At 34.7% G+C, this 13,527-nt stretch overlaps 1 protein-coding gene across 2 annotated transcripts; it reads left to right on the forward strand.

Annotated features, from left to right (window-relative positions):
* Window positions 1-1,299: 1,299 nt before the first annotated feature.
* acer3 (alkaline ceramidase 3) lies at window positions 1,300-10,716 on the forward strand. 2 transcript variants are annotated; one of them, XM_051910322.1, is made up of 10 exons: window positions 1,300-1,461; window positions 3,480-3,590; window positions 3,749-3,801; window positions 3,990-4,042; window positions 4,750-4,831; window positions 5,815-5,850; window positions 7,169-7,227; window positions 7,880-7,981; window positions 8,568-8,672; window positions 8,755-10,716. In XM_051910322.1, exons 1-10 carry the CDS (start codon window positions 1,359-1,361, stop codon window positions 8,852-8,854), a joined length of 804 nt encoding a protein of 267 aa, XP_051766282.1. In that variant the 5' UTR covers window positions 1,300-1,358; the 3' UTR covers window positions 8,855-10,716. The 2 variants fall into 2 exon arrangements, with proteins under 2 accessions (XP_051766282.1, XP_051766283.1); XM_051910323.1 differs by lacking the exon at window positions 1,300-1,461 and adding an exon at window positions 1,810-1,974.
* The last annotated feature ends 2,811 nt before the right edge of the window (window positions 10,717-13,527 follow it).

Consider the following 13,527-nt stretch of genomic DNA (forward strand, 5'->3'; position numbering starts at 1 on the left):
ATTTTTATTTCTAAAAAAACACACAACAGGATGGCACTTTCTGAATTATACATATGCCGTCTGCAATGAAATAAGGCCACGTCACAATTTAGTATAGTACTGTTTGAAACCAAAGGTTTATATTTTTGTCTGCACAAAGCTTTGGCGACATCTAGCGTGATTCACTGGAATTACATCAACGCTCACTGATAATGGCCTGTGAAGCAGCAAAAATACTTGTGATCTGGATGTATCTGATTAGAAAGAAAATCTGTTCCGCCGTAAAAAGAAAGTTGTTTATCGTTCCTCCATCAAGTCCATGGAGAGACTGACTATTCAAAAGAAACAGGTTTGTCTGTGTTCTCACATGTGTAAACTCTGTTATCTGATCAGAGGAGAATGTGTTCAACTTCAACCGACAAAAAAGAATACATGTCACGGTGAAAAATTGCATTGTGGGTAAAAATGGGGGAAAATATCGCTAATTTTCAAGGGGAAACAGCTAAATAATCCCTCTATAATCCCATATAAATATCCCATGATGGACAAACTATTTCTAAAAAAAATTACAATAAGGTCCCATTAGTTAACATTAGTAAATGCATAAACTAACATTTACCAACAATAAGCAATACATTTGTTACAGTATTTATTAATCTTTGTTAATGTTAGCTCAGGTCTGTTAACTAATATTAACAGACACAACTTTTGTTTTTAATAATGCATTAGTAAATGTTGAAAATAACTTTAACTCAGATTAATAATTGCTTTAGTATAAAGCATTTTTAATTGTTAGTTAATGTTAACTAATGTAGTCAAATATTGTAAACAAATGAAACATTATTTTAAAGTGTTAACAAAATATCTGAACAAAAAATAATGCGAAATAAATTCACAGCCAATATAAAATATGTGTAATTAGCACATTTTCTCAGTTCACCTACTATGGTAAAATGCTAATTTTAAACTGTGGGTTAAGTTATTTGTTGGTTTGTTGTTTGTTTGTTACAAAGATATTAATGAAATATAGCAACACTACGTCATCACAAATTATATAATTCTTCATAGATCAATAGTTAATGAACACATGTACATTACAATTAATCAAAATATAATGTACATTAACTATTGATCTTTGAAGCTAATATAATATTGTATATGTGTATGCATTTTTTATATAATAGCAGGCTACACTGTCCTTTCAAAGTGTACTAAATTAGAACAACGAGCACTTCGTTGTATTGAGTTACAGAAGGCTATTGTTTACAGTGCAACTGTATCACACGTAGGCCCGTTCAGATTGGATGGAGCGCTGAATCCGTTACCGTACAGGCAACTCCTCCCTCCGCCCGTCCGACCTATCTGATCTCTCTCTCATCATGGCTCCGGCGGCGGACAGGCCGGGCTACTGGGGAACACCGACCTCAACTCTGGACTGGTGCGAGGAGAATTATGTGGTCTCGTATTACATCGCAGAATTCTGTAAGTACGTTTAAATGCAAAGCTTGTGTTCGGGACACACGGTTTATGGTTGTTTAGAGCGGTAAACACGGATGTTAAAACGGTGAGAGGAATATTGTCGAATCCTACTATGAGAAGGCGTGATTCTTAATATTCATGAGGCAATTATACGCTATTGGACGCTTACGACGCATCGTCAGCACAGCGTAATTAATATTGATGAATCAGTTCTTTCCATTGGAAGGTTTTGAAGCAACGTCAAAATTACGTAATTAATATTAAAAAGCCAAGCCTTGTTCATAGCGAAGTTACCCTTCAACGTCAGCGTAACCTAATTCAAATTCATAAGCAATTGCCATAGTAGGATTCGTAACTGCAGCCGAGGCCAGCGACTCTCTGTCCGCGTTGAACTCGTATCAGAAAGCCCATAACACATAGGAACATCATACGAATGACCGGAAAGAGAATGAATGAAAGCCAGTGTGTGGCGACATTTGGGGAAGAGCATGAGCCGACGATACTGATTTTCAGCGAGTATGAATAGAAAAAACATTCTTTATTTCCCACCACGTAGATGTTTTCTTATGTTAAACGTTATTTAGTTTGCTTTAATCAAAAACTGGCTTTAAGTATGGTCTCAAAATGTGAGAAGTGACTCGAATCAGAGCTGCTAGATTGAAAATCAGTCAGTTGAACGTAGTTATAAAGGACTAACAGTGTAACCAACAACATAACTTTTAACGTTACTGTAATTATGCATGCGAGTTATTAGTGCACTATGATACTTAATAATACTACTTATAGGTAATTTAATTGGATTTTTTTGGTCACTGCTGAAATAAAAACAACATTAAACCAGCCCCTAAGATGATTTGGTGGTCTAGTAACATTAGTCTGCTAAATGATTAAATGTAAATGTAGTTGGTTTTCCAGCCAGATCAGCTGTAAGTACCATTTATTACCATCAGTATTTTTTGTAAGTATAATACACTAATTTGTATATTTCCAAACAGAAAACTAGTAAAGCTAATAAACCACTACTTTCACCATGGCTACAGAGATTTAACTGGAGAAGTTCTAGCTAGATTTCTGTGATTGCTTTGATGCTAACTTTTCTTGACTGCTGATTATATCCCGGATATGAAAGTATGGAAGGACACAATGTACGTAGCCATTGATTAGATCTTTATGTTGTTTGCTCAAGTATGTTTCAGGTCACTTTGATAAGATGCTCAAAGGGCACAAAGTGACAGTTAACGCATTCACACACACTAATACTAATAGAGCTTGAATTCCCTCAGCAATTCACTATGGGTTTTTTGGTTAGTCTGATTATTTGAGTTGGACTTTACAACACACAGTCATATCTCAAACATAAGTTTTAAATGCTTGCTAGAACCAGCTGGAATTTCAGTGCCATTGAGATCAGAGTGGTCTTTAGTGTCCAGCGGAAACCTGTTCCCTCGTGAAGGAATGTGCCAGTGTTCGGTATGATGAGCTGTATATCCAATGAAACAATAGGCCTGTATACACCATGTTAGTTCTTTCTAACATAGGTTTAGTTTTCTTGGACTCAGCAAAGAGGCACAATAGCAGTCTGCCAGCTGCTGGTGGTGCTAAGAGGCCAGTTTGGATGAAGTTCACTCAACTATTGTTCACATCAATTCAAGTGGAAGACTGCTGCAGTTTTTGCTGTTTTTGTTTATTGAGTAACTCAAATACGGCCTAAAGTCGGGATGAAATTGAAGTTAGTCTTTTCTTCCCTATTGTGATGTATATCCAAGTGAAGCATCTTCTCAAACAAGAAAAAATGTAGGGCGTGGCTTGATTTTGACTGTCGGGAATTGATTGGATTGGTTGTGGTTTGCTATTGGTCGATCTCATGTGAGTGACAGGTTGTCCCGCCCTCACACCAGTAAACGTGTCATCAGAGAAGAGAAGAGCTGCAAGAGGGAGGGGAATGATTAAAAAATTAATTATGTGCCCAGATAAATAATTTATAACTTATAATTTATTTGTTTTTTTTTTGCTTTCTCCAGGGAATACCGTCAGTAACCTGATAATGATCCTACCTCCCATTTATGGAGCCATTCAGACGTGTAAAGATGGTTTGGAAATACGCTATGTGTGGTCATTTTTAGGACTCGCTGGTATGAACTGATCCATCATTCACATTATTTTATATATATATATATATATATATGCACAAATCTCAGTTTTTCAAAAGGAGTGACCTTTCCCCCAGATGTGTTTCCTATACAAATAGAGATAAAAAGTTGTTTTAATATTGTCGCTCTTTTCGTCACAGCCGTGGGCATTGGTTCATGGAGCTTTCACATGACACTACAGTATGAAATGCAGGTAAGGTTGAGTTCTCTTCTTCAGCCTTTCAAAGTGTGCATCTTGTTCCCAAGCACATGAAAATCTTATTTCACTTTCATTCTCGTAGCCACAAAGCTGCTTCTCTAACTGTACATGCCCAAAGCAATAGCAGTAATTCACAAGTGACACACAAAAGCTGTCAGTCTCTGCGTTGTTTTTGCTTTTAGTTACTGGATGAGCTGCCGATGATCTACAGCTGCTGCGTCTTTGTCTACTGTCTGTAAGTTGACCTTTCTTACACCTGCAAAGTCACACAGTCTGCTTTCAGTTTTGACCTCTGAATGCTTGTCTTGAGCTTAATGAGGATCAGACATTGTATTTGACAGAAAATGTTTGTTATCATTAAGATTTTTTGGATTTGAAAGAAGCCTTTTATGCTCACCAAGGCTGCATTTATTTGATCGTATATAGTAGGAACAGTAATATTGTATAATAACGGTTTTCTATTTTCATATATTTTAAAATGTAATTTATTCCTGTGATGGCAAAGCTGAATTTTCAGCATCATTGCTCCAGTCTTCAGTGTCACATGATCCTTCAGAAATCATTCTAATATGCCGATTTGCTGCTTATGAAACATTTCTTATTATTATCAATGTTGAAAATGGTGGAGTTGTTTAATATTGTTGTGCTACACTGTTAGGATCAGGATTTCAGGATTCTTTGATGAATAGAAAGTTCAAAAGAACAGCATTTATTTGAAGTAGAACATTTTCTAACATAATAAATGTATTTATTGTCACTTTTGTTTAATTTAATATGTAAAATTTAAAAAGTTTTGATTTCTTAAAAAAACAAAACAAAAAACATACTGACCCCAAACTTTTGAACTTTGAATGATAGTGTATGATTGTAGGTCATTTATTGTGGATGCTTTTCCTCTGAGTTTTTTTTGTGGCTGATCTGAATACATATCTTACATTACAGATACGAGTGCTTCAAGCAAGAGCGTGCTGTTAACTATGTCTCAATTACACTTTTGCTGACCTTCAGTATTATTGTTAGTGTGGTAAGTTTTTCTTTGCTCTTTTACATTTTCTAAAAAATATCCAGTACAGTAGGGCCCAAAAGCAAAAAAAAGAGAAAAAATTAAGTATAAACTTTTTTATTTCAAATAGCATGATGGTAACACTTTACTTAAAGACTCTATGTATAATCAAAGACTTTAGATATACAAAGACGGTGCACTCACATTACTATGAATGGGAGAAAGTGCAACATGCAATAATTAGTCCGCCTTCTTAATAAAAGAGCCAATCGCCAATTGGTAAGTCATTGTGTCACTGCAGCTGCCGTTAGAAGATCTGATTGCCATTGAAACAGGCAATGTTCTGAGATGCATGCATTGGCTGGTCCAGCCTGAAAAATTCCCTTTTTTATCACGATTTGAGCATTTAGAAAAAAAATTTATGAGACAGTTGATTTCATTGGTGATTTCAAATATGAAATTGAATCATAAGCTTGGAAAAAAGCTTTGGAGAATTTGATATTACCCCATTCAAAGAGATAGGAGCTATACTAGCATGACTGAAATAGCTGCCTGAGAGGCATTTCAAAGATGGTTGTCGAGTGAAATGACTTGTCTCAAAGGGACTTTGGTATAATGCATTATAATTATATAGGTATTTATAATGTACATTACAATGTATTATATCTTAAGTATTATAATGTATTATAACTGTGGTTACAGTTATTCATGAGACCATACAATGCATTATAATGTGCATTACAATGCATAATGCATTAAAAATACTTTTATAATGCATTATATAAAAAGGCTTTAAGTAAAGCATTACTAAAGTTATTAACATAATTTGAACTGAAATAAAAAATGATTTAAAAATTAAATAAAAAAACTATACAACATTGTTTATGCCCTTTTTTTAAATGAATAAGACCCCAGATTTTCAATACAGTCTCAGACCCCACTGTATATGTATATATTTATTTTTATTTTTAATTATTATTTCTCATCTCATTTTTCTTTTGCAGGTTTACCTGATATGGAAAGAGCCTGTCTTTCATCAGGTGAGACTCTCACATTAAAGGGATAGTTCAAAATGAAAATTCTGTCATCATTTACTCACCCTGAATTTCTTTCTTCTGCTGAACACAAAAGAAGATATCCAGAAGAATATGGGATTACCAACATTTTTCAAAATATCTTCTTGTGTTCAGCAGAAGAAAGAAATTCATACAGGTTTGGAACAACTTGTGGGTGAGTAATTGATGACAGAGTTTTTATTTTTGGGTGAACTATCCCTTTAAGAACCTCTTTAGTTTGGGTTATCCTACTTAACCATGTCAGGTTTCTTTGAGAGCATAAAAGTGTTGTGTCAAAACAGCTCTTCTGCAGGCAGTGTTTGTTGTCCGTTTCTGTTGTTTAAGGGCATGGCAGTTAGGTGTGGCTCTGTTCATGCTCAGGGTATTGAGTGGTACTTGAGCTTCTGTAAACACACTGCTGTGATGTCTTTTGTTTAGGGGATTTGTTCACTTTCAAATGAAAATAAGCCCAAGCTTTACTCACCCTCAAGCCATCCTAGGTGTATATGACTTTCTTCTTTCTGATGAACACAATCAGAGATATTTTAATAAATATCCTGACGCATCCGAGCAGTGAACAGGGGTCACGAGTATAAGCTGAAGAAACTGCTTCCATCCACATCCATTCATCATATACGTGTACTCCACATGGCTCCAGGGGGTTAATAAAGTCCTTCTGAAGCGAAGCGATGTGTTTGTGTAAAAAAAAAAATCCATATTTAACAAGTTATGAAGTAAAATATCTAGCTTTCGCCAGACCGCCTTCCGTATTCAGCGTACAAAGAAAGTGTAAAAGTCTTGCAGTTTAAAAAGCTTATGCTACATCCTACACCTTCCCTATTCAACTTAAGGAAAAAGTGTAACTGACATGATGCCAGTTTACACTTTCTTCGTAACTTCAATACGGAAGCCGGTTGCTTTCGAAACGCATCGCTTCTCTTCCGAAGGCCTTTATTACCCCCCCGGAGCCGTGTGGAGTACACGTTGGATGGATGTGGATGGATGCACTTTCTTGTGCATCCATCCACATGCCCTGTTCTCTGCCATTATAAAGCTTGGATGCGTCAGGATATTTATTAAAATATCTCCGACTGTAAGTCATATACACCTAGGATGGCTTGAGGGTGAGTAAAGCTTGGGGTAATTTTCATTTGAAAGTGAACGAATTTTAAAACTGCCAGCACAACACATTCACATTAAAAAAAAAAAAAAAAAAAATCACCATTTAAACAATCATATTGGTTACATATCAGACAGTGATGTTAAATATACAGGTTAACAGCTGTTTTATCATTTCCCCAAGGTCATGTATGCCATACTAGTGGCTTTCTTGGTGATTCGCTCAGTTTTCATAGTCACATGGTGAGTGAATGAATCTGTATTTGCTACCCATTTTACTTTCCACAATGTGATGTATTTCTGAGTAAAATAGGATATTTATCAAGACAAAAAGTGGTGGGACTGAATTTAACATTTTCAGCCCACTGAAAAAATAAAATTAAGTTAATACAATTTTTGAAATGGATTATAAACTTTTCCCGCCCAATTTGTAAACAGCCTTGTTCCAAAACAAAAGTATTTTTTCCATTCATTTTTCTCAGAGAGATTTTTAAAAAGTCTTCATTAAAGCGTTAAGTCATGAATGAAACCAAACAGCCATTACACATTTTAATTTGAGGCAAAAAATTATTTAAAAATCAGACAAAAAGGTACAAGACTGTGTACTTAATGGCTTTAATGAGGGAAAGAATTACAAAAAACAACAAATGGCTTGTTTAACAACCTTGTAACTCACAGTTGGTCTTTCAAGGTAAGTTATTGTTTAAAATCAATTCCCCTATGGAGAAAATGAATGGAATTTTTACTTCTGTTGATTGGATTGTGAAAAGTGAGCTTTTCTTATCAGAATAGAGTCAGACTTGAATGCAAGTTTGCTAAAACAATGTCTGTATTATGAAGTTGTGATTGTGTATTAAGGAAGGAAATGCTTTAACATCATGTCTGTGCTTTGCAGGGTCTATCCGTGGCTCAGAGCCCTCGGCTTTACGTCATTAACCGTCTTCCTGTTGGGATTTGTATTATGGAACATTGATAATATCCTGTGTGACTCTCTAAGGTAGTTCTACAGTTACATTGCATTTACATTTAACAGTATATTCATTTGTTTTCACTTACAAGAAAGTGCAAAATTAAACAAAATATTCAAATATTTTATATATTTTATAGTTTTAAAAATCACTATGTAATAATTAATAACATTTTCTAAATACATAAAATGTATAACATTTTGACAAAATTGATACTCTGAAATAGATTGTAATTTTAGTCAACAAAATAACATTTTTGTTTACAAAAAATAAATTAGTTTGCAAGAAAGTGCAAAATTAAAGTAAATATTCATATATTTTATATTTGTATACATATTTTGTAGATTTTTAAAATCTATATTTAATCATTAATATTAAATATTATTAAATTATATATATATTTTGCTCTGAAATGGAATTACATTTTAGTCAACAAAAATCAAATTTTACTTTACAAAAAGTGCAAAATTAAACTAAATATTTTATATATTAATATTACTTAGAATATTATTTAGATCTACTATGTTCATTGTGAGTAACTTTGTTGTTGGCCAAGCAAAATGACAGCAGAAAATGAGAACTGAAGAGCTGATTATTTGTCATTGTTTCATTCAGAGCCACACGCCAGCGACTGCCTCCTGTGATTGGGGCAGTTACGCAACTTCACGCCTGGTGGCACATCCTAACAGGCCTGGGGTCGTATTTACACATACTCCTCAGGTACAAATCTGAGAAAAATGAATGGATTGAATGGATGATGTATGTAAATATGGTTATAATGATTTTTTATTTTTTACCATAGCCTCCAGATTCGGTCAACCTACCTCAAGCACAGACCAAAAGTGACGTTTTTATGTGGTGTTTGGCCGATGCTGCACATTGAATCTCAGAAGGCGAGTTGAAAGGGACCTGAGAAGAGGAAGATGGACCAATCACAGACCTCAGACAGAAAGAGGTCCAGCCAATGAGCTTCAACGGCAGCAGGAAGTGACCAGTGGCTGTCGGTTTGGTTCCCCTGTTCCCCTTCCTGCTCCGTTCGCCAAGTGCATTAATGAGAAAGCTGCCAAACGAAGGAAAGATTTTGTCTTTATTATTGGTTAGATGAAAGTTTTGTAGTGGTCTTGTGATTTTGCACAATGTAACATGTACATAAGTTGTCCTATAAATCGGAGGGTCTAATTAGCGAGAAAGAAGCGGCCAAAATTAGGATTATGTTCTGGTATTTCTTTCTGCCTTCATGAGGGAAAATAATATAGCTTTGTTGGATCATATCTAGTCATATCTATTCATATTTTGTACTTGAACTTAATGTAACTATCTTGAGATTATGCAAAATTTTACTTATCTCTACACTTTTAGAGATTATGAAGGTCAAATGAAACCGATCAGAAAAATGAATGTTAATAAGTAAGATCTTCATCCTGAAGAGGCATTTAGGGATGAGATACATGCACATTTTACTGTAATATGGTCATTTTACTGTGTTTCAGAGATACAATAGCATGTTACATAATTTCATCCATGTTACACATATTACATATTAATATTTGTAATTACAGTAAAACAGATTACCAATAGTCATAAGCTGCTCTGCAAGCAGTCAATAATTCAGTGACTCCCTTGTTTACTTCCAGAATGAATCAGCGTTTTTGAATGAATCGGTTCAATTAATAATTTAGTGACTCACTTGTAAAGACAGTCTCGTTTTTGTTCCTGAATTAATCAGTGTTTTTGAACGAATCAATTGAATGAGTGACTCAAAACACAGATGATTCAAGGAGGTCACTGAACTAACCGCTGTGTAAAATATTTAAGCCTGATCCAGCTTGCCCCTCAAACATTTCAAGCCCCTCATGTGACCAATATGCAATCGAATTGATTTAATTTATTATCATTTTTGGTTAAAAAAAAAAAAAGTGTTGAACATTTTATGAAGGAATTATCATGTATGCTAATTAACACTGAGCTGAGATACTTAAATGTTATACTTGCTGTTACTCAGTCGGGAGTAAATTGATTAAAATCAAGTAAAACCTTGCTAGCGTTAGCAAATGTTCTCATAAACTACATTATATTCTCATCTCTAATTTTGACTACTTGAACTGCCACTGGCCGTGCTTGCTGTCAAAAAGGGAACAGTGAAGGGTGGTTACGAATGAAGTCGTGTATTAATATTGATTCGTCATTTGTTTATTGTGCCAAGTTAATGGTTCACTAAGAACACAGTCATCTCTATGTGAAGCACAGTTGAGAAAGAGAAAAAAAAAAAAAAAAAAAAAAAAACGTATATAATCGGTGAGACGTGAGGTGAGGCACATGTTTCAGATAAAGCGCTGCTGTTGGTTTGGAGTCGTGTTTGTATACCACTGAGGATGCCTTAGATTAAACTATGGTTTATTCCTTGTTGCCTTGATGTCCATTATATCAAATAATTATGAATTACATATCCCATCAAAAATAAAGAGGTCAACATTTTCGCTCATGAGAGTACAAATGAACAAAACAGGAAAATTACTGCCACTATCACAGTTTAGTGCTTAAATCCACTGACGCAGTTGTTTAGATATTAGGCACTACATTTTTGGACCTCTAATCTTGCTTATGACTGAAATGGTGAGTTATAATATGGAATGTTGTGGCTAACCTTCCCAGCACTGCCCTGTAAAGGTCATTGTCCTGTGTAATGATTTATGTACGTTATGTGTGTTTTGTGATTTTTTTTTTTTTTTTTTTTTGCCTCATTAAAATCTCTGTTGCCAATATTGTTAATATTGTTTTACCTTAAAAGGGTTTGTGTTGGTAATCATTTTTAATCAGTAACATTTCCATTTTTGTAAGTCATTGCGTCACTGCAACTGCCGTTAGAGGCTCCGGTTCCTGAAAAATAAGCTTTTTTAATGCTATTCGAGCATTAGAAACAAATTTTGTTGCTGGTTTGAAATATGTTATTTAATTGTGAGTTCGCCAAGCAGTTTTTGAGATTTCAGGATTCCCCCATTCAAACAGATAGGACTTGGTCTTGGATGCCAGAAATAGCTGCCCGGAGGCGTTGCAAATATGGCAGGCAAGTGAACAGACTTTCCTTGAAAGGGACTTTGATGTAGCTACAAACGACGGATGCAGCCTATTACAGCATCTAAAACATAAAAGTATTTATGTATAGATACACAGCTTTAGAAACAAAATTTTTTAAAATATAATTCCATAGTTACATTTTACTATTAGCTTAATATCTTTGGGACCCTGAGCTTAAGCATTTCTCAATAATAATAATAAAAATAATAGGCAGAATAATAGGTATATACAGTGACATTAGTTTTAATTAGCCATTACTATTAAATATAGTTATTTTTAATAATTCATTCAACAAATTTAATGTAGTCTAATCGATTAAATACAATAAAATAATCCCTTTTCCTTAATTCCTCAATTTATTCACTTAATGTAATATGATAAATTCCTCATTTTGTGAACCTGAATGAATTCGGAAACATTTGCACGTGTCTAAAGTTGTTCATAAGCGATAATGCTGTCACGTATCCATTCAGTGTTTATGCAAACATATGAAAATGTAGTCTATGTGTGCAAGAACCACACTTTAAATATGAATACCTACAATTAATGAGTTCAGGTTGGAATGGTAAAACACACCTGGGGCCCGTTTCAGTAAGGAGGTTCAACCAACTCTGAGTTAAAACTTGAACTCTGAGTTGACTTTGAGATGGGAAACTCTGAGTTTTCTGTTTCAGAACAGCTGAATTTAGTTCAATCGACTCTGAGTAGGTTGACTCTGAGTTAAGCGCGTGCACCACGACTATTAAAAGCCATGATCAAAAGGAGCTCCGATATTACGATTCACCATAGCAACAGCACCCAACAAAAAGACGTCTGCATACTTCAGAGTCAATAAAAGTTAAATTCTTATCAATGATATAATTTCAGAGGTGAAAACTGGCAGAACGGTAGGTTAATGAACTAATATTCATTTTCATGGTATCCCACGGCGGGCAACAAAAAATGTAAAATAGGCCTATTAATAATAATTGAAATACATTTTTGTTACTTTGCAAGTTCTTTGCAATAAGTATAAATAGTAATTAGATGTTACTTATACTTTATACTGACACATATATATATTATTTGCACCTCAGTATTGTTGTACATTAACAGGATGCAATAACAACACAGTGTAAATGATTAAATTTATTAAAATTATAAATACTTTTATCATTATTAAACACTTGTTAGGCACTTTACTTCCACTTTTAGAACATTTTCTTCATTTTTACTGAAAATAAATGCCTTTCTGATGCACTGTAAAAAAAAAAAAAAAAAAAAAAAGGGTTTGCTTTTAGGTTTGCTTATCGATAATAAACTTTCATGGGAAGTGCACGTGGATAATCTGTGTCGAAAGGTGCAACAACAAAGAATGTAATTTTTACGGAGGCTCAGACTTTTGTGTCACTCAGAGAGTCATGTTGCTGTTTTATGATGCCTGTATTGAATCCATCTTATTGTATGGTATAGCTGCCTGGTTTGGTAATTTGACAGTTACCCTTAGATCACAGTTGAATTGGCTGGTGCATATGGCAATGAAAGTGGTTGGTCTGGGGTTTACCCCAATCTTCAGTCTATATTCAAAAAAACTGCTTTTAAACAGGCAAGGAAAATGACTCTGGACCCATCTCATGTGCTTTATCCTGAATTTGAACTACTTCCATCTGGTCGACAGTTTCGTACTGCAAGGTTTAGATATAATCGCTATAGAAATTCTTTTGTTCCTTTGGCTACAAGGCTGCTGAACTCTAATTCAAAGGACATGACTGTGTGAATATGTTATTGATGTGGGTGTCTTGTTGTGCAGCTTCACCTCCAAATAAAGTATAAAGTAAAGTACCTACACCACTGAAGCCGTTAGTCATGCTCCTAGTTTTTAACCTTGTGTGACACTGGTGGGCAGAGCTAGTGTAAATTTGCACTTAGTAATAGACACTCCCAATAATCTTGTTAATTTAGATCCCCCCCAGAAAACAAAACTAAATATCTTATACTGTATAATTTTCTTATATAGAAAATGCATCCTGATTTAAGAATTTTTAAAGCAAAAATACTCAGTAAGAAAAGCATTTTTGCAGCGCGAATGAATGAATGAATTATTTAAACATTGCTTGCACTTTAAAAAGGGGGAGGAGAACGAAAGAAACTCTGGGTTTACCGAAGAAAACCTGCTCCTGACCAAGTTAGGTTCACAGAGTAAGTTACCATGGTAATTGCATAAAAGCATAAGTTAAAAGCATAAGTTACCTCTCTTTTAGAAACGGGCTTGACTTACCCTGCTTTCTCGGGTTTGACATACCTCCCATTCTGAAACGGAAAACCCAGAGTTTCCCTCATGTCAGGGTTAACAACTCAGAGTTTTCACTTAACCTCCTTTCTGAAACGGACCCCTGGCTATCTCAAAACAAAAACAAACAAACAAAAAAAACTGGCTGCAGATCATTGTTGTAACAGTAGAGAGCGCCACCACAGTGAATTTTATTCCACACATCTCCAAGTGTGGGTATCTGCAGGTTGG

This window comes from Ctenopharyngodon idella, chromosome 10, assembly GCF_019924925.1.
Source record: "Ctenopharyngodon idella isolate HZGC_01 chromosome 10, HZGC01, whole genome shotgun sequence".
NCBI lineage: Eukaryota > Metazoa > Chordata > Actinopteri > Cypriniformes > Xenocyprididae > Ctenopharyngodon > Ctenopharyngodon idella.

Excerpts from the sequence above, each read along its gene's own strand:
- acer3 (XM_051910322.1), top strand. The coding sequence starts at position 1,359 with ATGGCTCCGGCGGCGGACAGGCCGGGCTACTGGGGAACACCGACCTCA. Across the intron at positions 3,591-3,748 it reads GTCATTTTTAGGACTCGCTG|CCGTGGGCATTGGTTCATGG; the intron begins GTATGAACTGAT and ends TTTTCGTCACAG. Across the intron at positions 4,043-4,749 it reads TGCGTCTTTGTCTACTGTCT|ATACGAGTGCTTCAAGCAAG; the intron begins GTAAGTTGACCT and ends CTTACATTACAG.